Source organism: Theropithecus gelada, chromosome 9 (genome assembly GCF_003255815.1).
Source record: "Theropithecus gelada isolate Dixy chromosome 9, Tgel_1.0, whole genome shotgun sequence".
Lineage (NCBI taxonomy): Eukaryota > Metazoa > Chordata > Mammalia > Primates > Cercopithecidae > Theropithecus > Theropithecus gelada.
This window is the reverse complement of record NC_037677.1, coordinates 106,858,409-106,881,682: the sequence shown is the minus strand read 5'-3', so window position 1 is coordinate 106,881,682 and position 23,274 is coordinate 106,858,409. Positions and strand designations below refer to the sequence as shown.

The 23,274-nt window shown below is 47.0% G+C and overlaps 1 protein-coding gene across 2 annotated transcripts in view; it reads right to left on the bottom strand.

Moving 5' to 3' along the window:
- The window catches only part of MXI1 (MAX interactor 1, dimerization protein), an 81,140-nt gene extending 70,262 nt beyond the window's left edge, over positions 1 to 10,878 (bottom strand). Inside the window, exon 1 of one of the 2 annotated variants that reach the window (XM_025396462.1) lies at positions 10,401 to 10,878. In XM_025396462.1, coding sequence (XP_025252247.1) covers positions 10,401 to 10,674 — 274 coding nt within the window. In that variant the 5' untranslated portion in view covers positions 10,675 to 10,878. Of the gene's footprint in view, positions 1 to 8,130; positions 8,216 to 10,400 lie in introns of those variants that run through there. The other variant, XM_025396466.1, reaches the window with a different exon arrangement.
- Positions 10,879 to 23,274: the final 12,396 nt, after the last annotated feature.

Genomic DNA, 23,274 nt, shown 5'->3' with positions numbered 1-23,274 from the left:
TTTTTTTTTTTTGAGACGGAGTCTCGCTCTGTCACCCAGGCTGGAGTACAGTGGCCGGATCTCGGCTCACTGCAAGCTCCGCCTCCCGGGTTTATGCCATTCTCCTGCCTCAGCCTCCCGAGTAGCTGGGACTACAGGCGCCCACCACCACGCCTGGCTAACTTTTGTATTTTTAGTAGAGACGGGATTTCACCGTGTTAGCCAGGATGGTCTTGATCTCCTGACCTTGTGATCCACCCACCACAGCCTCCCAAAGTGCTGGGATTACAGGCGTGAACCACCGCGCCCGGCCTCCAGATTCCAATTCTTGCCTCTTGCACATTTCTTACTCCCCAGGGCTTTTCCCAGAGCCCTAAGGTCTCTCTAGGAAGAAAGAAAACCCTGAGGTTTTAGTCTCTACTCCACTATTTATTAGCCTGTGGCCTTAGGAAAGTTAGCCTTGCTAAAGCTAAGGCTTTCCTCATCTACAACATGAGGGTTATTACAGCACCTGCATATTGGATGTTTGTGAGAATTTAATATAAAGCGTGTAGCATTGTGCTGGCCCATAGTAAATGCTCAATAATAAGAGGCCATTATCACCATTCCTTTGGAAAACAGAGAAGGCACTGCGCTTGTCAGCAGCTCTCTTGGGAAAGGTTATCACACTCCCAGAAGACAGACAAAAATTGTTGACTGATTTCTATGTCTGTCATTTGAACTAGAATATAGACATGGAACTGGAGATCATACATGCTTCACTTTGGAAGCACCAAGCACAGAGCTTGGCTCTCTGGCAGGTTTTAGAAATTATTTGTTGAACATAGCTCAGTTTTACAACTGGTAGAAAAAATTGAAGGTTGTATGCAAGGCACGCACAGTCTTGGGAGCCAAGAAATACGGCAGGACGGTCAGGCTGTAGTGGAGGTAAGAGGGAAATAACACACGGGCACCATAAGGTAGTTCTGGGCCCCTGTAGAAATAAAAACAAAGTCCACACCAGCTTTCACTTGCCCAGAGCAACCCTGGGCATGCCCTCCACTTCAATACAATAGCCTTCCTACTCCCAAATCATCTTTATTCAAGTATCCTTGCTAATGGCAATAAAGACACAGAAAAAGAAATTTCAAATAGTAGGTAATCCAAATCCCCTTTTATTGGCTTTAGTTTGAATTTCTCAATCTCCCTCTCCCTCAGGACCGTGTGCTTATCTTTCTAATTTTGCTGTGTCTAAATTTCCTTACAGACACGGGAGTTGGATATTAGAGGTCTGTGGCCAAGAGCATATTGTACAGGAGAGTGGACTTGGGAGGAATGCTGGTGTGGACAATCCTCCAAGTGCAGAAGGCCCCTATCTGTAAAGAACTGAGAGTGGAATGTATTTATTTACAATGTTGCTTACAGTTTCCTAAGCTCAGGCAGTAAAAGAAAAAAAAAATAGATCTGTAGACATTACAAGGACAAACACAAAAACACAAAGGATTGTAGGCCGGGCACGGTAGCTCCCGCCTGTAATTCCAGCACTTTTGGAGGCCGAGGTTGGCGGACTGCTTCAGCCCAGGAGTTCGAGACCAGCCTAGGCAACATAGCAAAATCTTGTATTTACAGAAAGTAAAAAAATCAGTGGGGCAAGGTGGCACACTCCTATAGTCCCACCTACTCGGGAGGCTGAGGCAGGGAGGATTGCTTGAGCCCAGGAAGTAGAGGTTGTAATGAGCTGAGACTGTGCCACTGTACTCCAGCCTGGGTAAAGAGCAAGACCCTGTCTCCAAAAATATGTATATATTTTAAACATAGATAGAAGAGACAGGGAGGGAAGGAACTACTCCTTTAGGAAGCCCAGGCTAAATTTTTATTCAGTCTATAACGATGGCTAGAACCAAAGACAGAAAACCTCAAGTCAAATGCCATCCTGCATTGTTGGGGTTCACTTTAAGACAAGTGAAATTCTAAAACCTGGCAGTGGAATCGTACACTCCATGAGGACAGGAACTCTACCTCTAAAACCTGGCACTACAATAATACACTCCATGAGGGCAGGGACTCTACCTCCAAGATCTAACCCAGTGCCTCCCATTAAGCAAGTATGTACTCTTTATGTTTTAATTAATAAATGAATGAATAAACACAAATTTAGGGAGAATGGCTTACAACGTAATTCCACATCTTACTAAAATAGTTGCCACAAGGGCTTTTCAAGAGGTTTCTCTAAATTTTTTTTGAAAAAGAATTCTGTTTACATATATTTCCTAGAGTGTATTGCTCAAAGCAAGGGTCACCTGAACTTTCAAAACATTTCATAAGCAAGGGGCCCAGCACACATTCTGCCAAGATGAGGAAGCAAAGAAGGAGCCTCCTGCTCAGCATGATGGTGGCAAATGCCCATTATTTTTGACCACAAAGATCAAGTCAGCTGTTGACAGCTTTAACACCTCTAGCCAGGCCACTCGGATACAATGACATCAGAGACAATTGCTTCCTTTAAGTTAGAAGAGCCAGAGAGCAGGTGTCTGTCCCTGGGGAATTGAAGCCTCTCCCATTCCCTTCCGTCCTCCCTCCCTCTCTTTTTTTCTCTCTCCCCACTGTGAGTCTAGAGCTCCACTCTTGACCTCCAGCAGGATCCCCCGAGACTTGAATTCCTCCTCCTCAGTCAAGGCTTGAGATAGCCATCTGGACACTGCCACCACCTTCTAGCTCCTCCCTCCTCCCACCCCCCAAATGTAAAAGACAGTATTTTTCTAAGTATGGCAAATTGAAATTAGCTTCATTTTGAAAGACTATTGAGAATGTTGCAACGACCTTTGCAATAACCGGACACACCCTGGGATCAGTAAACCAGGTTTGAAAATTGCTGACTTTACGAGCACTGGACCTGTGAAACAAATGCCCAGGTTGGGACTCTACCTGGAACTGATTCTCATATCAGGTGGGAGGGAACACAGCCCAGAAAGACCTGGTTCTGCCTCTGCTGTGTCATCTTGGGCAAGCCAGTGTCCCTCTCTGGGTCTCAGACTCCATGACTGTACAGATGATGGATGCTCTGTGACCTCTGGGGCTCCTTCTGGACCTGATGCTCTGTGGTACTACCTGCCTCCTTTAAAAACAAAACCTGGACCCAGAGCGGTGGCTCACGCCTGTAATCCTAGCACTTTGGGAGGCCAAGACGGGCAGAACACAAGGTCAGGAGTTCGAGACCAGCCTAGCCAGCATGGTGAAAACCCGTCTCTACTAAAAATACAAAAATTAGCCAGGCATGGTGGCACCCACCTGTAGACCTAGCTACTTGGGAGGCTGAGGCAGGAGAATGGCATGAACCCAGGAGGCGGAGGTTGCAGTGAGCCGAGATTGTGCCAATGCACTCCAGCCTGGGCAACAGAGTGAGACTCCATCTCAAAAAAAAAAAAAAAAAAAAAAAAAAAAACCTGAGGTGGACCAGAAAGGAACATTGGAAGGGAGAAGAATGGTTTAGGAGGCCAGATTACCATAAAGCTCCCGCATTTCTGCCTGCTGAAAACTGCTTGCCTCATTCTGCAGGAAAACTCCCATTTCTTGCTGGGTTGTTATTTTTTTATTTCTTTTTCTTTCTCTCCTTTAAAAAAAAAAAAAAAAAAAAAAAAACTCAAAAGCCACAAAACCACAATTCATCTCCCCAAAACAGGACATTTGGAAGCCAGAGCTGTCGGGGGTTAGGTGTGTCAGGCTTGACATACTGGTGGTATCTAAGTGAAGACCAAGCCAAGGCAAGCATGTGCTTCTCCTCCAGAAACCCAGTTTAAATCAATATTTATCCAACTGTATTTATAGAAAGTGGTGGTGGTAGGGAGGAGGGGGTGGGGTAGGGAGGCAGGGGGATCTAAAACAGAACAAGCCACAATGACTGATGCAAATCTTTGTGGCCAATTCGCTTCTGCAGGGCTTGGTTTTTTTTTTTTCAAAAGGCAAAAGACCCAGCTTTTGATGAACCTGCTGTTGGCCCCAGTACCATAGCAACAGCCCCAAGTCCTCTAATATGCCCAGAGGACAGACTTGCGAAAGGCAGTAGGGGGGGGTGGTGTTTCCTAGGAGCCCTAAACTTGAGTTAAGGCCAGGAGAGTTGAACAACTCTGAAAGACCAAAAAAAAAAAAAAAAAAAAAAAAACTCTCTGGTTGGCTATTCTGTCTCCAGCCTCACTTCTAAACCTTTTCTAAGCAAGGTGTGTACAAGAAGACCTTGGACAATAAACAAGGTGTTTCAAATACCAGCTCTGCTTCAGGTTCCTGGGTGACCTTGAGTAAGTCACTTCACCTCTCTGGACTTCATTCCTTGGCTGTAAAATGAGTACATGTGTATATGGTTAAGAGCACAGGCTCTGGAATTAGAGGCCTAAGTTCAAAACTCAGCTCTGTCACTGACTAGCTATATGTCCTTTGGGCAAATTACCTGGCATCCCCGCTCCTGAGTTCCCTCCTCCGTAAAAGGGGGTAATAAAATTGCATCCATCAGAAGGTTAGCATGAAGATCGAGGGAGATAATGAATGCATAGCCTCATACTTGCAATATAGTCAGTGTTCAATAAATGGTAGCCATTATTGATATTATGCCATACAATTAGTTGCTGCTGCTGCATGCCGGCACCCTCTTCGTTTTCTTCAGTTTCACCTCTAGACTTTTGCCCAGGCATCCCCAGATGAATCCCCATTTCTGGATGTGTCCGTGGGAGAGTGCTTTGATCAGAGACGAGAGATGGATAAGCAGCTACTGTTTTGCCTTGGTAGCTAATGGAGCCTTCTTTTTGCTCCCAAACCAGGAATGGCTCAATTCAGCTTCTCTAACTTCCAAGGCCTTGTCCCCTTTCCCTGGATCCCCTTTTCCACGGCATGCAGTCCTTGGGAGCTCTGTGACTCTGAAAGCCATAACAATATCCTCAAAAAAGCCTTCTTCTGGTATTTACCAGTTAGCAGAGATCATATTTAAAACTGGAAAAAGTAAGTTAAATCTGGGGAACATAATTTGGGATGCAGGGAAATAGGGCCTGATGTAAGAATGCTCTTCACATAACTCCACTAAAGACAAATACCCTACTCCACTCCCACCATATTTCAACCTACAGAGTTTTCAGAAAGAACCATCTGCACATAGTAGACGTTCAATGTACATTTGAAAAATGTATGAATTCATCATAAGATTGTTGCCATGCAAAAATGCGACCAGCTTGAACATTAGTTGCCGTCAAAGCCCTCAATTTCAGCAGAAGTCACTCTAGTCTCCTACTTTCTTATTTGTTCTCAGGGTCACAGCTGTTCACAGGATGCAGTCTCAGCTCTTCAGGTCTCAACTATCATCTTCTTACAGGGATTGGTCTCATCACCCAAGGGAGTTGGAGATCAGTATTTCTGACTCTTCTCCAAATCTTCAGAAAGGCTGTCATGTGTTCCCTGGCCTCCAAACCTGATTCTTGTGCCATAGCTAGTAAATGACAAATCTAACCAATCAAAAAATTTATGTTAAGGATCTACTACTGTATGCCCAGTGGTGTGCTATATGCAATGGGTAACATACACTGAATACTGTAAGTGATCTTTTCTCTTAAGTTACTAATAATGTCCTTGTAAAGATAAAGCTAACACACAGGAAGCAAGTAGAGAAGTGCATGGTACTGATTATCAAAGCTCAGAGAAGGTGCTATTTATTGAGCACCTATTATATTTCAGGTACGTTAAATATTTAAGTGCAGTGCCTCATTTAGTTGTTTGACAATGATATGAGGGTCATACTATTGTTATCCCTATTTTGCAAAAAGGAAATGGAACCTCAGGCTAAGTAAGTTGTGTACAAAGTCACAAAGCCAGTAAGCAGTAGAGTAGCAAGCTGGGCCCTGCTCCATGTGACTGCAAAGGTTTCATTCTCTCAAGTACAATGACTTAAGAAATAGAGCCAAATGGGCTGAAATACCTAGGGGCAGCTTCCTGGAAGAGGTGGAAACTGCCCTAAGTCTTGAAGAGAAGGTAGGATACAGATATCCCTAGGGGAATAAGAGAATGAAGGCATTCTAGACAGTAGAAGAGTCTAAGTCGAGCACAGAGGTTCGACTGTGAAGCCTGCTTGCTGGTGGATCTGCCGGACAGACACAGAGGTTTCAGGGCAAGGCAAAGGAGATTAAGTCAGGAAGGCAGGGTGGGGCCAAATGACACCACACAACAGCAGCTTCCCCTGCCAGGAGGAAGAGGCTGCTTCTTGGGCTCTCCATGCCCCTAGGAAAGCACCCCACCCTCAAACCCAGGTGATCCACTCCAAGGAGCCTTATGGTTTTCTACTCTCATCTGATCGTCCTTCCCTGTCTTAAGTGTTGCCTCCAAAGCAACCTCCCCCAGACACTAGGAAGCCCATTTCTCTCCTCCAGACCTTACCTGCTCTCACAGCTTCTTTCACTTACCTGCCAGTCAGCTCTTATGCACATAACATCCCTTTATGGATCTCTTCTTCTCTTTTAAAAGTTTTAACCTTTTCCAAAATCTTTTTCTACTTATGAGTCAGTCCTTAATTCCCACCCTTCCACTGGACTCAAAATGCGTATAGGTGATGTCAGAGATTATTTACATATAATTTCTGAATTTATGGTAACAGGGTCACAGCCTTCTTGATTAATATTTCTGGAGGCCTTCAATTTGTGATCCGTAGAGATTCACATCAGTTGGAATTTTGGGAGAATGTACCTGCCTTTCCTAGAGAATCCCCCTGCCTTGCACACAGCAAACAGTCAACAACGGGTGACTTAATTTGAACCCCTCCTCCAAGAAAACTCAACCTCTCCACTAGAAATAATTCAGCAATGTGGCCACAACTTGGTGAACACTACCAGTACGGAAACCTCAACAAGGGAACGAAAAGCAGTTCTGGCTACGATGGAAAATAAGGCAAGCTCCTGCCAAGTAAGTACTTTGCAAACAGCAGTAAAAATGGAACGTGTTAACTCGTGACCAGGGTCCACCGTGCATCTCAGAAAGGTCTCACCGAACCCGAAATGGAGAATCGGGGCCCGACACTCATCTCCGGAGAGAAAAGCGTCCCTTTAGGAAGAGACAGGACCAGCTGGCCTCACTACAGCTCCGGGAGATTTCCTGGCTTGCATCCTGGCTCCACCCCCGCAGCCTCCGGCCTCAGCAACGCGTGACGTCAGAAGAGGCTGGAGCTGCCGATTGGCTGAATGACGCAGCTAGGTCAAGTCCAGTCGGAGGAAAGAAGTTTGTCTCCATGTGAAAACCATGTGTCTCTAGCCGGGAGGGGGAGGAGGAGAAGGCGGAGAAACCGAGATCAAGTGATTATAGGGGAACTCGCTGAAATGAAGGCGGGGAGGTTGTGCACCTGAGTCGGCCAGCGATGCCCTTTTGCAGTAGTGACCTAAAAAAAAAAAAAGTACACAACAAACTACCTCACCCCACCCCCAATAATAATAACTAAAAAGCTAGGGTCCTTGCTGCCTTCCAGAAACCAGGGACCCGGTAGATGCTGGAATCCTATCGGAACGCCCAGATCCCTCTCCCTCCCCCAACGACTGAATGATGTAAGCGTTTCGGAAAGCAGAGCTCTGGAGCAAAACAAGCCCCGCGCGCGCAGAGCGACCCGCAGTGCCCGAGCCGGGCGCACGCACGACCCGCCCCCCAACTCGCGTTATTGCTGTGCACACGCGGATTGCCGTGACGCGCGGGCATTGTGTGCAGCGAGCAGAAAACAACGACGAGCGCCGCCAGCGCGAAGAAGCGCCCCCCATAAAACGAGGCAGATGTAGGGCCCGCCGTTTTCCGTACCCAGAGACCTAGACCGGGCAGAAGGAGGGGAGGAGAGGGGGTGGGTGGGATAAAGTGGCCCCCGTGGGCCGCCTCTCTTTGCGAGGGGAACAACGGAGGGCCTGGCGGGTGGTCGTACGGAGTTTGCCGGGGGTCACCCCAGCCTGTCCGAGCTGTTGGAGACGGGCGAGGGCCTGGAGCAGGGTCTCTGCAGCCAAAGTGGGCACAGCGCAGCGCCCCAAGCTCTCGGGGAAATCTGGGGGCCGTTGGCATCACGTCATTTAGAGCCAAACAGCAGCGGCGAAAAGAGGCGAGAGAGCTAAAAATACTCCCTCCGGGAGCCGGCCGGAGGAGGGGGGCTGCGGGGCCGAGGGACTTATTACGCACACGAAGTTGACTTAGACTAGGGCGCTAAGGTTCCAAACCCCTCTCGGGGGCCGGGAGATTTGCAGGGCGGACGCTTCGGGAGATGGGCTGGGAGGAAGCCCCTCGGCTTCACCAGCCTCTGGAGCCCGGTTACGCCGCCACGGGCCCGCCCCGCGCGGGGCAGCCCGAGCCCAGCGCGCCTGGCTCTCTGCTTACGTGACTGGTGGCCACGCCGGAGCCCCGGCACGGGGTAAACAACGAGGTGGCGGCGGCCAGGGCGGCGGGGTGGGGCGGGGGGAGGTCTCCGATTGTCTGCGGAGCGGGTGCGAAGTGGGGGCGGGACGCTGAGGAAGCTCCGACCGCCTCCTCCATACACCTCGCTGGCGGGCGGGGGTGGGGGGCTGGGGTGGGGGGACAAGCCAGCTTCGCCACACACTGCCAAGGTGCCCTCATGGGGTGTACCCCTAGTTAGAGTCAAAGCCACGGGACAGACTCCAGAGAACTGGGAGCCGGGGATAGGGGTAGCTAAAGAAATCGCGCCCCTCCCCCCTGCAACAAAAGCAAACACACCAAACAAAACCACGTCTTCACCCAGCTCCCCACCAGCTCTGGCTTTTCAGAAACTACCCTCCAGACAAATGCACACATAGCTTCCCCCCACCCCCCCCCCCCCCCCCCCCCCCCCCCCCCCCCCCCCCCCAGCATGAATAATTGCGAAGCGATTCGGCTGCATAGCCTGCGATGCGCCTCTCTCGCAACCCAAGCACTCCGGGAAAACAGGCGAGAAGAGAAAGAAAAGAACGCACCACCGACCTCGCAACACAAATCCTTGTTTTGGCCTTACAGCGTCTGCATAATTGCGCTGCCAACACACGGTTACTTTAATCCTAAAGACCTGGGGTGTCGGTCAGCAATGGTGTTTTTGTGTCTGAGGGTTGTTGTGTTGGGTGGGGGGAAGGTTGCAAGATCTGACACGTTGCAATCGGGACCTTTCTTCTTTCTTTCTTTCTCTCTCTCTCTCTCTCACACACACACACACACACACACACACACTCGCACCTCACTGATCTTCCTACTTGTTCGGACACATTAAACATCCCGGTTTCCTCCTGTCTGTCGGTCTGTCTGCCTAGTTCCCTTCCTCCTTTTCACAGCTATTATTCTGAGGACCGTGCTGGATACGCTGCACACGCGTGCCCCCGTTAGGGCGCTGAGTCGACTGCCTGGGGAAAGCTGGGGGACCTGGCTGGTAGTGGCAAAAAGGAAACAAATAAATACAAAAAAAGAGGCCAGGCCACGGTGGGGTTCCCAGCACACCCCCACCCACGCACTATTCTCCACGTGAATCTGGGGGTGGGCGGGTTGGGGGGGGAGGTAGAAATCGACCAGGAAGGCGTTTGCCTTGCTTGCCCTGCGCGCTCACTCAGGAGCCGTCTCCCGGAAAATAAAGAAAAAGCACACAACAGCCCACACCTTGTTCCCCAACTATTGTTTCTCCAAGATCCCAAAGTTTCCTTCTAGCCGCGTCCCCACGGCCAAGTTTCCCGGGCTCAGGACGGCGTGTCCGGGGCGAGCTGCTGGCGTTGCTTGGCCCCGCCGGCCTCTTTCTTTGGGGGGGCGGCGGTGGCACCCCAGGGCAACTGGGGGACTGTGTCCGTGGACGTGATGGCCTGAGCCCAGTCCTGCTGCGAGAGGGAAGGAAAAAGGCGAAGTAGGAGGGGGAGAGAGAGAGAGAGAGAGACAGAGCCGAGCCCACGCCGTGGAGAGCTGTTTGGTTGTTATTGTTGTAGTGTGTGTCTGTGTTTTCTTTCTGGAACCTCTGAGCTCTGCCTATGGTTTCCAACTTTCGGCTTCTAATCCCCACCCCACCCAGGAACGAGCGACAGAAAAACAACACTTGTCTGCCTGGGAAGGCTCCGGAAAAAAAAAAAAAAAAAAAAAAAAAGGAAGAAAGGCGACCTCAAAGAGATGAGCTCTCGGCTCAGTTGTCAGCAAACAACACCACTCCCCCGCTCCTCCGCTGGGCCATCCTCCCAGCCCCAGCCCGCCGGAGACGGACAGACCGACGCACCGACAGGCCCCTCTCTCCCCCTTGCCCGTCTTTGTTACATCTTTAGCAGCTTTGTGCGTGCGTGTCCTTTCTCCGGTGTCATCGGCTTTACTGCCAAGGGCTGGATGTGTGTGGTGGGGGGGGGGGGGGGGGCACGGGCCGAGCTCGCGACAGGGGTCGCCCAAGTGGGGGAGAAAGAGCGAGCCGGGCGCCGAGGAAGAGCAGGGGCCCCCAAACTTACTTTTGTTTTCTTTCTCGATCTGCTCCAGGTAGCTGGCGGCCTCGAGCAGAATCTGCACGTTCTGCAGAAAAGTGTTAATGTGCTTCTCCATCGAGTTCTCGCTGGTGTTGAAAATGTCCGAGAAGGGGCACCTGGGCTTGGCCCCCGCAGGCTCCTCGGGCAGGGCCGGGGGCTGGGGCGCGGCCGCGGCGGGGGGCACAACCGGGGGCGCGGAGGGGGCCAGCCCCGCGCCCTCGCAGCGCGCCTCCTTGCGCGGCCGCCCGCGTTTGCCCATGGAGCAACGGGGGTCCGCCGAGCTCGTCCTCTAACGGGGCTGCGCGGCCCGGCCGAGCTCCGGGCCCCCAGGGAGACCCGGCCGGCTGGAGAGGAGAAGGCGCCGGGGCGAGGAGCCGGCCTGACTTCCCGAGCCTCGCTGCCTGCAGTTGTGTGTGTGAGTGTATGGGAGTGTGTGTCGGTCTCGCAGTGGGTCTGTGTGTATGGGAGATTGAATGAACCTACAGGACAGACGGAGGCGCTCTGGCGCCTGGGTCCTAGTGCGAGACTGTCGCCATCGGACCGGTCAAAATAAAAGGTGGAGACTAGCGAGGCCGGGACCGCCCCTGCCCGTCCCCGCAGCCTTCCCTGCCTCTCTTCAAGACTTACCACAGAGTAGAACACTGTTTTAACCGGAATGGAAAAAAATATTTGATGTCTCTGGGTGCACCTGCATAAAAACAAACTACTTTTTTCACAGAAAAATAATACCTCAAAAATTGTCCAGCACAATGCTTGGCACATAGTTAGGTCTCCATACATGGTGGCTGCTATGACTTAAATAAAAGCCCCCAATCCAAATGGGAAGAAGGGAACCAGTGTGTAACCAGGAGATCTCCCCACCCCCAACACAAACACTCCTACACACAGACACACATACATACGTAATCATGCACACACTTGCAGGCACCTGTGTGTGCCTTCACACAGCCAAATGAAATCCCAGGCCGTCCAAATCCGAGTTACAGATTTACTCACTCCTTTCTCCCTTCAAATGCAAAGTTATTTTTCAGAAGTGGGAGGAGATGTCAGCATCCCTCTCCACACTCGTCTCCCCAGCCGTGGTTCAGCTGTGCAAAGCTCACACCAGGATGCCTCCACACCTGGCTCCCTTTTATTTGAAAGGCAGAAGTGGCAGCTCAGGAACCACCCTCCTCCCCAACTGAATTCCACCTTTTGCCTTTGAAGACCCCTTCCCCAGCTGACATTGTTTCACTGCCGCTGCTGTCAGCAATCATGGATGCTTTCCAGCCCTGGGAAGTACTGGAGGCGGCAGGGGATAATTGAAGGCTGCTCTAGAGTGCCACAGGAAAGGGTTCAAATCCCAGCGCTGCTGCATACAGACTGTGTGAGCTTGGACAAGTCCCTTAACTTCTCTTGGCCTAAGTTTCCACATCACTGAAATGTCTGATAAGATGCTTGTATATTAAATTGTATCTGACTTAGCACAGACTGGCCCATGGTAAGATCTTTTTTTTCCAATCCAGACCCAGGCAAGGGCCTGAGTCCCCTATTCTGATGTAACTTGTATCTAAGAAAGGAACAAGATGTAGTGAACAATACTCTTCTGCACTTCCTTGGAAAATATCTCTATGACAAGCCCATCTAAATATGGTTACTTTGCAAGGTCACCTGGAGTTTTCCTCCAGGGAAACCATTTATATAAAGGACAAAGACAATGCTGCCCCCTGGAGGTGTGCGATGCAGCCACCCTACTCAGAGGCAGCTTCATACACATTGTCATAAAAACTCTTGATGGCCAGGCGCAGTGGCGCAGGCCTGTAATCCCAGCTCTTTGGGAGGCCGAGGTGGGCGGATCACCTGAGGTTGGGAGTTGGCGACCAGCCTGACCAACATAGAGAAACCCGGTCTCTACTAAAAATACAAAATTAGCCAGGCGTGGTGGCGCATGCCTGTAATCCCACCTACTCGGGAGGCTGAGGCAGGGGAATCTCTTGAACCCAGGAGGCAGAGATTGCAGTGAGGCAAGATCACGCCATTGCACTACAGTCTGGGCAACAAGAGTGAAACTCCATCTCAAAAGAAAAAAGAAAAGAAAAGAAAAGAAAAGAAAAGAAAAAAGACTCTTACAGGTCATGGAAACTTTTCTTTTAAAAAAAGGAAAATACATTTCTTTGTGAAATACTCTGTATAAAACTTACAGAATATGTATACATGCACACACTCTCCCAAAGCCTTCAAGAAAGCCTTTGTGCACTTTTAAAAACATAATAACGTGTTGCTGCTATGAGAGGAACAATTAGCAATTGTCATTTTAAAGCCGACGTATTCTCATTTTGGACCATAATATAATTATACCACACATACTCTTTGCTCATTTTCCATCTTGTGACAAATTTTGCCTGGGTGATCGCTGCATCCTTTAGCTACGATAGAGCAGAACCTTCTAAGTGTTGGAGATAAAAGTTTATCTTCCATTATTAGAACAATGACTGACTTTTTTGTTTCTGTGAGAACCACAACCTGAGTTATTCGTGTTGAAACACCTGTAAACATCTAAAAATGTTAGGAAGACCTCATGTATGCACAGTTTCAAACCAGCTTTCTCCAATGCCATTTTTGCAAAAACTGGCCCTCGTGTGAAACAGCTCTGATCTCTCTTGCCCCAAATGAAAGATGGTACTGAGACAATGAACCAGCTAAGCCCAGACAAAACCTTGCTTTCTCTTTAATTGCCCAGTGGTGGCATGGGTCAGATATATAGTACTGCAACATATATGCACCACCAAGGCAGGCACACGCGTGCATGAGTGGCATGGTGGGGGAAGGGTGTTTTGTAATTATTTATTTATGCCTGTTCCATCTCTCATAGGTCTGCGAGTTTCAGAAAGCCCAGTGGGAATCTTCAAGCTGGGCCACGGATCTGACCAAAGCCAAAATAAACAATGGCTTGAAGAAAATCTACAAAAAAGTGCTGATTTGCACTATTCCCACAGTCGGCCACAGCCCCCACCATCATTCCCATGGAAAACACCACGGCTGGTGCCAAATCAAGTTTTCCCCCCATCATAGGGGCATTGTTTTTTGTTATTATGTGAGTTCTTAGCATCAGACAATGGCACCACAAGAGACACAGTGGAAGCAGGAGAAATGCCTTTTTGTTTCATAAAGTCTGCGTTACTGTGCCCCCAGAGTCTCGCATATAGTTTACTTGCATATATTCATTTTGGTAACACGTATGTGGAACGACGAATGTGCCAAGCCCCCTCCTTATTTGTTTTCAGAGCCCATCAAGTGTTAAATCATATTAACGTCCCATTGCTCTCTCCCTTCTCCCCCTCCGTTCCCCAATTAACAGATTTCTCTAATAAAGTTGGCCACAACAGAAAGAGTGGTGTTTCAGGGGTTATATCACAGGACAGGCATCCAGGATGCTGGGTTACAAGCTCAGCTCCATTCCTGATTAGATTTGCTTCCCAGGAGGAGCCATTCAAACCCTTTGCAACCCCCCTTTCTTTGGGGCTTTCATTCCAGAAGGAAACCAGCCCCTTTGGAAATGCTGATAATTTCTGCATAGAACAGGTAGGGGATGCGAATACAGCCACTCTAATGAAAAGACATGAACTCTTTGAAAGAAAAGCAGAAATGCCCAATGAGGTCAGCTAGAATGCTCTCAGAGGGCCCAGGATATCTTGGGTGCCCAGTCAGCCTGGGTCCTCCTTTCCCAACATTCTGTTCATTTGTTTGTTTGGCTTATTTGCTTGTTTGGTAACACCTTTCCGTGGACCTTGTTTGTATATTAAAGCAAGATTGTTCTTTCTTTTATTTGCCCCTTTCCCCCCAGACATTCTATACTCTTACATCAAAGGAGTTGTTTTGCCTATAATTATGTCTTTATGTACACAGAGGCTGGTTAATTACTGAGAAGGTGATGGATGCGTTGCCAATGAGACCTCCCCACCTTGCGTTGGGATGGGATGCTCTTCCCTCTGTCATGGACCATTTTGGCTCTCTTGGGTTCGTTAGCGTTGCTCTTCCTGCCTCATCTATTCCCCGCTCACCAGCCTTTTCTGCCTAAATCCATCACTCTTCCACCCTCTAGTTTTCCTTTGGACCTTGCCAAAATGTCCTAGTCAGGTTCTTCCTTGCTCTCTGCCCTGTGGTCTTTGTACTCAGACTTGGCAAACACCATGAAGAGCTCTTCTGTCCCCTCCCTTGTCACTTGAGTCCTAATTCTCACAGCTTTCCCAGTCACAGTTTTCCAGGGTACCTTTCCCCTTTGGAAAGGAATCATCCAGCAGTTAGATGAGGAACTGGCTCACAGCTCCTTCTCCTTGGAGGTCTGACTCTTGCCTTCATTTGTTAGAAAGGAGTGGCCCCGTAGAAAGCCCAAGAATAGAGGGTTAGGAACTGTAAGACACAAGCAGAATGGCAGGAGCAAGGAGAACTGTGAGACTCTCTCCCACTGGCCTAAAAGTGCTGACCAGGCCTCCTCTAACCACTCCCCATACCCCCCACCACCACCCACACACTCACCAGTGGGTATAGACACGGGCAGGCAATAAGTAGCCTCCACCCTACAGTGGTGTTCACTGGGTGTCACCTGCTCCTGGAGGCATTATCTCAGCCCTCCTGGACTCTGCCCTCCTTTCTTCTAGAACTGTGAGTCTGGCAGCCTCTTCCTGGTTCAGCAGACTCCTGGGCTTCTCCTGTCCAACACCCAGTACTTAGAGGGCTCATTAGACTATGAGCTCATCAAGGGCAGGAAGCACGCCTTGCTCCTCCTAGAATCCCCAGGCCCTGGCACCTAGCACATGCATGGCACAATACTGGGGCTTAGGTCACGAGTCAAAGGCTTGAATGCCCTTCCCTGCCTGGTCAGAGCCTCGGTGCTGGCCGTTCATGGCTTCTTGCTCCAGTGGTGAGAAGAGGCATTTGATGCTGTCTGCAAAACTATTCCTGAGTCACTCACATTAAAGTTTAAATATCTAAATGCTGTCTCCGTGGAGAAGCCAGAAACCCATTGAGCCAGATGGTTGAGGTTCCATTACAAAAAAGTGCAGAGACTCAGCTGCCCTTTCCCCTGTCCTTACTGCTGGTGACAGATCTGGTGACAACATGGGTCTCCTGTGTTATAAGATGCCTCTAATGGAGAATTTTCAGGAATCACCAGGCGGTAAAGGCAGTGGCCTGAGACTAAATTAGAAGTCAGATGGAGCTTTTCTCACATCTCCCCCATTCTAGGGTGTCTTCTCAGTCTTTCAGGACCCGGTTCCTTTAACATCTCCTTATTTTTTAATTAATTCAGCAAAAGTTTCTAAATTTATGTACATTAAAGTGGCAGGTATCAGTGACAGACTAGCTTAAATATGACTTTCCCTGGAGGCATTTGGAATTAAAGATGACCAGTGCCTTAAGCTTTAAAGAATAACGTTCTAATGGTAAAATATTAGGCATCAAGAGATGAAAGGGCAAGGTAGTTTGCAAGTGGCAAAGGGTTTTCCTCCTGATTATTAGCTAGCTGAACTTGTATAAGTCACTTAACCTCTCAGATAATCCGTGTTATCATCGACGAAGTGGGAAGAACAATGCTTGCCTTGCTGAAGGGGTATACATGAAGAAACTTTTGAAACTGTAAAGAGTAGTGTGCGTGGCTGGGCATGGTGGCTCATGCCTGTAATCCCAGCACTTTGGGAGGCTGAGGGGGGCGGATCACAAGGTCAGGAGTTTGAGACCAGCTTGGCCAAGATGGTGAAACCCCATCTCTACTAAAAATGCAAAAAAAATTAACCAGGCATAGTGGCATGCACCTATAATCGCAGCTACTCAGGAGGCTGAGGCAGGAGAATTGCTTGAACCCGGGAAGCAGAGGTTGCAGTGAGCCGAGATCACACCACTGCACTCCAGCCTGGGCAACAGAGCTAGACTCTATCTCAAAAAACAAACAAACAAAAAAACCACAATGGTGTGCATGTCAGGATAGAATCAGGCTACAAGAGTCCTGGAAGATTTTTAGGGAAAACAAAACCAAAAATGACAAGAAGATGGGAGAAGAAATTAGAAGACCAGGGCTTTGGGCCAACTCTTCTACTGAACTACTGTGTAATTTTGAATAAACAATCTCATCATCTGGTGCCTCAGTGTCCTTGCTGATGAAGAGGGTATTCCATCGCCACAGAGTCTGCCTCTCTCCACTATTCCAGAAAGCTTCATTAATTCATCTCTCCTATGTCCATGAATCGCAGACTGGGATGTCACTGCCCAGAAGTATTTGGAACAGCATGGGAGAACCATTGTGACCACACCGAGCTGGTAAAATTCTAGCCCAAGGCAAAAAGATTGGCATTTTAGGTCACCCAATCTGCCTTATCTCTGGAAAACACTGCTTCCCATTGGTTCTTTTTTGGAAAGAAAAAAAAGAAAGAAAGGAAAGTTGAAGTAGCCTCATTCCTAGTCTAGGGGCCCAGGACGCCTGGACTGAATAATCTGGAAGACAGCCCCCCACCCAACTTTGGAGGATATACAAAATCTGCTGCTTCTAGTTCCTGACCTTCTGCCTGGACACCTGCCTACCACCCACCCTGTCCTCACCTCTGAAGTCTATGTTCTCTTTCTCTTTTTTCTGTCTCTCCTACCAGTAGCCTATAAGTTGTCCCTCTCCCTTTCCTTATCCAAAGCACAATTTTCATGGGTGAAAAAGTTGATGAGCACTGAAGTGAGTATGTTTATCAGGGATAACAGATCCAGGAGCACATACTCTACATATACGTTAATTCATTCCATCAGAGGATATTGAGAGTCTCCTGTGTGCCAGGCTTGTTCTAGGTGCAGGGACACAGCAGTGAGCAAACAGCCAAAACCTTCCAACCTCACAGGACTTATTTCATACCCAGGCATACACATGCAGATGCATATACAAAAGCAGGCCCCTTAACTGCTGTGTCTTTCAGATAATGAAATGTAAACTCAAAATTAGGGCCAGAGTAGCAGGATTTATACAGAAGGACGACTATATATCCTCTCCACACACCACAGAAATAGTCATAAAAGTGAGGAATGGTTTGTTTTCATGTTTTCCTTTTCTTTCTCCTTCCTTATTCTGGAAATTAACTTTTGTTTGCATACAGCTGACCCTTTGCATGTTACAACAGTACCAAGGCTGGGCACGGTGACTTCAAGCCTATAATCCCAGCACTTTGGGAGGCTGAGGCGGGAGGATCACCTGAGGTCAGGAGTTCGAGACCAGTCTGGCCAACATGGTGAAACCCCATCTCTACTAAAAATACAAAATCAGCCAGGCATGGTGGTGCATGCCTGTAATCCCAGCTACTCAGGAGGCTGAGGCGGAGGTTGCAGTGAGCCAAGATCGTGCCGTTGCACTCCAGCATGGGTGACAAGAGTGAAACTCTATCTCAGACAAAACAAAACAGTATCAAGACACACTACCTCATGTATTAGAATAGCTTAAAATTTTTCATGTCATTCTAATTCAGAGTTCTGAAGATCTCACAGATATGTGTGCCTCGCCAAAGAGTCACGTCAAAACAACTGTCTGAAATTATAACCTACCTGGAAAAGTCAGAAACATAATCAGAGGCTATTTCCATATAACTACACCCTAAAAACACCCATCCCAGACAGGCAGGCACATGAGAATAACATGTTGGCATACAGTTGCAAGAACCTGCTCTACACTTGGGATACTTATTGCATCATTGTGAAAGTAAAATTTAGTAGAAAATACTAAACAGGGAGACTAGAATTGGGAAATTCTTCTCCATTTCCTGTGTCACGTTTCACAGTCTTCAAAGATTTAGGCTCTATCAAATCCTAGACTAAACTGGTGTTAAAGGAAAGGTCTTCTCTTGGTAGCTTTATTCTTAAATTCTTTGGACATGGACACTTTTGAGTGCATTATAAACATGGGTAATATGGTCCCATATTGTCTTAGAGATGCTGTCATTATAAGAGCTAATATTTATAGCATGCTTAGTACAGGCACATCTCATTTTATCGTGCTTTGCTTTATTGCATTCCCAAGACGCTGCATTTTTCACAAATGGGAAATGGGTGTCAGTCCTGCATCGAGCAAGACTATTGGCGCCATTTTTCCAACAGCAAGTGCTTGCTTTGTGTCTCTGTGTCACATTTTGATAATTCTCAAAATATTTCAAACTTTCAAATAATTATTGTATCTGTTACGGTGATCTGTGGTCAGTGATCTTTGATTTTACTATTGTAATGTTTGGGGCACCATGAACCACACCCACAAAAGATGGCAAACTTAATCAATAAATGTTGTGTGTGTTCTGACTGCTCCATGGACCAGCTAGTCTCCCATTTCTTTCCTTCTTCTGGGGCCTCCCTATTACCTGAGACACAACAATATTAAAATTAGACCAATTAATAACCCTACAATGGCCAGAAAGTGTTTAAGTGAAAGGAAGAGTCACATGTTTCTCATTTTAAATTAAAAGCTAGAAATGATTAACCTTAGTGACAAAGCCAAGATAGGTTGAAAACTAGGCCTCTTGCACCAGTTAGCCAAGTTGTAAATGCAAATGAAAAGTTATTGAAGGAAATTAAAGGTGCTACTCCAGTGAACATGTCAATAGTAAGAAAGTGAAACAGCTTTATGGGTGCTATGGAGAAAGTTTTTAGTGGTCTGGATAGAAGATCAAACCAGCCAGAACATTTCCTTAAGCCAAAGCCTAATCCAGAGCCCTAACTCTATTTGATTCTATAAAGGCTAACGGGAGTGACAAAGCTACAGAAGAAAAGTTGGAAGCTAGCAGAGACTGGTTCACGAATTTAAGGAAAGAAGCCATCTCCATAATAACATAGGCATCTCCATAACATGTAGAAGCTGCAGCAAGTTATTGAGAAGATCCAGCTAAAATAATAGATAAAGATGGCTACATGAAACAACAGATTTTCAATGTGGATGAAACAGCCATCTATTGGAAGAAGATGCCATCTAGGACTTCCATAGCTAAAGAAGTCATAGAAAGAACAAGTCAATACCTGGTTTCAAAGCTTCGAAGGCCGGGCTGACTGTCTTGGTAGAGACTGATGAGCTAATGCAGTTGGTAACTTTAAGTTGAATTCAGTGCTCATTTACTATTCTGAAAAGTCTAGGGACCTTAAGAATTATGCTAAATCTCTACATCTGTGCTCTATAAATGAAACAATAAAGCCTGGATAACAGCACATCCGTTTACTGTTTTTGAGCCCACTGTTGAGACCTATTGCTCAGGGAAAAAAAAAAAAAAGATTCCTTTCAAAATATTGCTAATCATTGACAATACACCTGGTTATCCAAGAGCTCTGATGGAGATGTACAAGGAGATTAATATTATTTTCATGTCTGCTAATACAACATCTACTCTTCAGTTCATGGATCAAGGAGTAATTTCAACTTTCAAATCATTATTTCAGAAATATAATTCATAAGCCTGTATCTGCCACTGATCATGATTCTTCTGATGGATCTGGGCAAAGTAAATTGAAAACCTGCTGTAAAGGTTTCACCATTCTAGACTCCATTAAGAGTATTTGTGATTCATAAAAAGAGGTCAAAATATCAACATGACCAGGAGTTTGGAAGAAGTTGATTCTAATCCTCATGAATGACTTTGAGGGGTTCAAGACTTCAGTGAAAGAAGTAACTGTAGATGTGGTGGAAATAGCAAGGGAACTAGAATTAGAAGTGGAGCCTGAAGATGTGACTGAACTGCTGCAATCTCATGATCAAACTTGAACAGATGAGGAGTTGCTTCTTCTGGATAAGCAAAGAAAGTGGTTTCTTGAGAGTGAACCTACTGCTGGTGAAGATGCTGTGAACATTAATGAAATCACAACAAAGAATTTAGAATATTACATAAACTTAGTTCAAAAAGCTATGGCAGGGTTTAAGAGGATTGACTCCAATTTTGAAAGAAGTTCTACTGAGGGCAAGGTGAAATCAAGCAGTAGCACATGCTACAGAAAAATCTTTTGTGAAAGGAAGAGTCAATCAATGCAACAAACTTTGCTGTTGTCTTATTTTAAGGAATTGCCACAGTCACTCCACGCTGATCACTCAGCAACCATCAACATCAAGGGAAGGCCCTCCACCAGCAAAAACATTATGACTCCCTGAAGGCTTAGATGATTGTTAGAATTTTTGAGCAATAAAGTTTCTTTCTTTTTTATTTTATTTTATTTATTTATTTATTTGAGGCAGAATTCTCATTCTATTGCCCAGGCTGGAATACAGGGTCATGATCTCAGCTCACTGCAACCTCCTCCTCCTGGGTTTAAGTGATTCTCCTGCCTCAGTCTCATGAGGAGCTGGGACTACAGGTGTACACCACCAAGCCTGGCTAATTTTTTTTTTTTTTAGGAAAGACGGGGCTTTGCCATGTTGGCCAGGCTGGTCTTGAACTCCTGACCTCAGGTGATCCGCCCACCTCGACCTCCTGAAGTGCTGGGATTAGAGGAGTGAGCCACTGTGCCTGGCCACAATAAAGTATTTTTAATTAAGGTTTGTGCATTTATGTTTTAGACATAATGCTATTGCACACTTAATAAAATACAGTATAATGTAAACATAACTTCTATATACACTGGGAAACCAAAAAATTCATGTAAGCGGCTTTATTGTGACATTTGTTTTATGAAGGTGGTCTGGAATCAAAACTCCAAAGTTGCAGTATCTCTAAGGTGTGTTGGTATTCCAGCACCCATACTCCATGCACAGTTTCATTTCACCGTCATACTCTCTCCATGACCTATTATCATCATTTCCTTTTTTTTTTTTTTTTTTTTTTTTTTGAGACGGAGTCTCACTCTGTTGCCCAGGCTGGAGTGCAGTGGCGTGATCTCGGCTCACTGCAAGCTCTGCCTCCTGGGTTCACGCCATTCTCCTGCCTCAGCCTCCCGAGTAGCTGGGACCACAGGCGCCTACCACCTCGCCTGGCTAATTTTTTTTGTATATTTAGTAGAGAGGGGGTTTCACCGTGTTAGCCAGGATGGTCTCAATTTCCTGACCTCGTGATCTGCCCGCCTCGGCCTTCCCAAAGTGCTGCGATTACAGGCGTGAGCCACCACGCCCGGCCTATATCATTCCCATTTTACAGATGAAGAAATGGAGACTGAAGAAAAATAAATGCCATGACCCAGATGGCATAGCTAGTAAGTGGTAGAGCTGGAGCTCTTCTTGGTCTCCAGCCTGAAATGGCAAGATGTTCCTTCTTCCTGCTTACAATGCACATATCTTCATTCAGTTCTGTACAGGCACCCATTGGTTGGGTATAAGTGTATGCAATCTTACTAATTGGGTTTATGTGCATAAAGGGGTACTGGTTCCAATCTAATCCTCATTAGATTGTAGATTAAAATTTCTAGTAAAGGAAACTCGGATTCTCCCTTCCCAGTTTGTGAGTTCTTCTAGAGCATCCATGGCATCCCCTGCATGGCCTAGCAAGCATCATGCATACAGTAGCTACCCAATAAGCATTGTTCAATTACTAGTAACTCCATACAGGGCCAGCCCAGGGAGTAGATAGCACCTCCAGTTATTTATCAGACATTACCAACCTCCTATGAGCACCAACAGTGACCTCTCACGGTGTCTGTCTTCCCCTTCACATGATCAGCCCCACTGCTGAGTTAGAGGGCAGACACTAGGCCATTATCCACAGAAGACCCTAAGAAAATGCATGCATTTGCTGCCCTGGACAGAGGTTGTGAAGCGGAGAGTAATGCATAAGTGCATTTGCAAGGACTGTGGATCGCATATGGCAGATTCTCAGCCTGTGCCTGTACATCAGAATCACTTGGGGATAGGATTGCCAAATTTTTCTAGTGAAAATACAGGATGCCCAGTTCATTTAAATCTGAGATAAACAACAAATCATGTTTTAGTATAAATATGGCCCATGTAATATTTGCAACATATTTATGCTAAAAAGTACTCATTGTCATTTGAAATTGAAATTTAATTGAGCATCCTATATATTATCTGGCAACCTTAATTGGGAAACAACTGAGAATAATTAAATCGGAATCTCTTGAAATGCGGTCCAGATACTAACAATTTTAAAAGGCTTCCTAGGTTATTCTAGTGGCCAGCTGTGCTTGGGAATCACTGATAGAAGAGAGCTAAAATCTTGGAGATCATAGGAGGGAAAATGGGGTTTGGCCCAGAGTGGGCAACCCCTAAGTAGGAAGGGAGTGGAGACATGTGACAAATGTCACCTACCCAAAGTTCTGCCTTCAGGGAGCTCTGCTGGGCCACATCCCAGAGACGAAGTCAGCCACAGTCAGAGTGGAGCTGGACTGTGCAGCCATCATGTTTTCAAGGTCACACCAGAGTGCCCAGTACCATCTCGAGGGAGCTCAGTGCCCTCCAAAGACATCAACCCTCCCACTAACCACCTCCATCCAGAAACAGCAAAGCCAGTATGTGTCAAATTTCATTTCCTTTGTGTATGTGAGTTAAGCAGCCACCCAAATGTCTCCCGTGACTTGAGGAGCTCAGAGTGAAGTCCGTCTTGACAAGTCACACAACACAGGGTCCAAAGCTTGAAGTTTGGAGCCAGACAGAGATGGGTGCAAATTATATTTCTGTCATTTACTTAGGGGGTATATAAGCTTGGGCAAATTACATAATTCCTCTGAACCTCAGTTTTTCGTCTGCAAAATGGGAATGATAATTATACTTCCCTCACAAGATTATCATGAGAATCAAATGAGATAATGCCTATAAAATGCCTACTTGGTCCAGTGTCTGGCATGGACAAAGCGCTCAATAAGTAGTTATTATTATTTTATTGCTGTTATCATTCCCAGAGGTCCCCTACAGATCCTCCTCTCCCAACGTTTGGCAGCAGCAGGA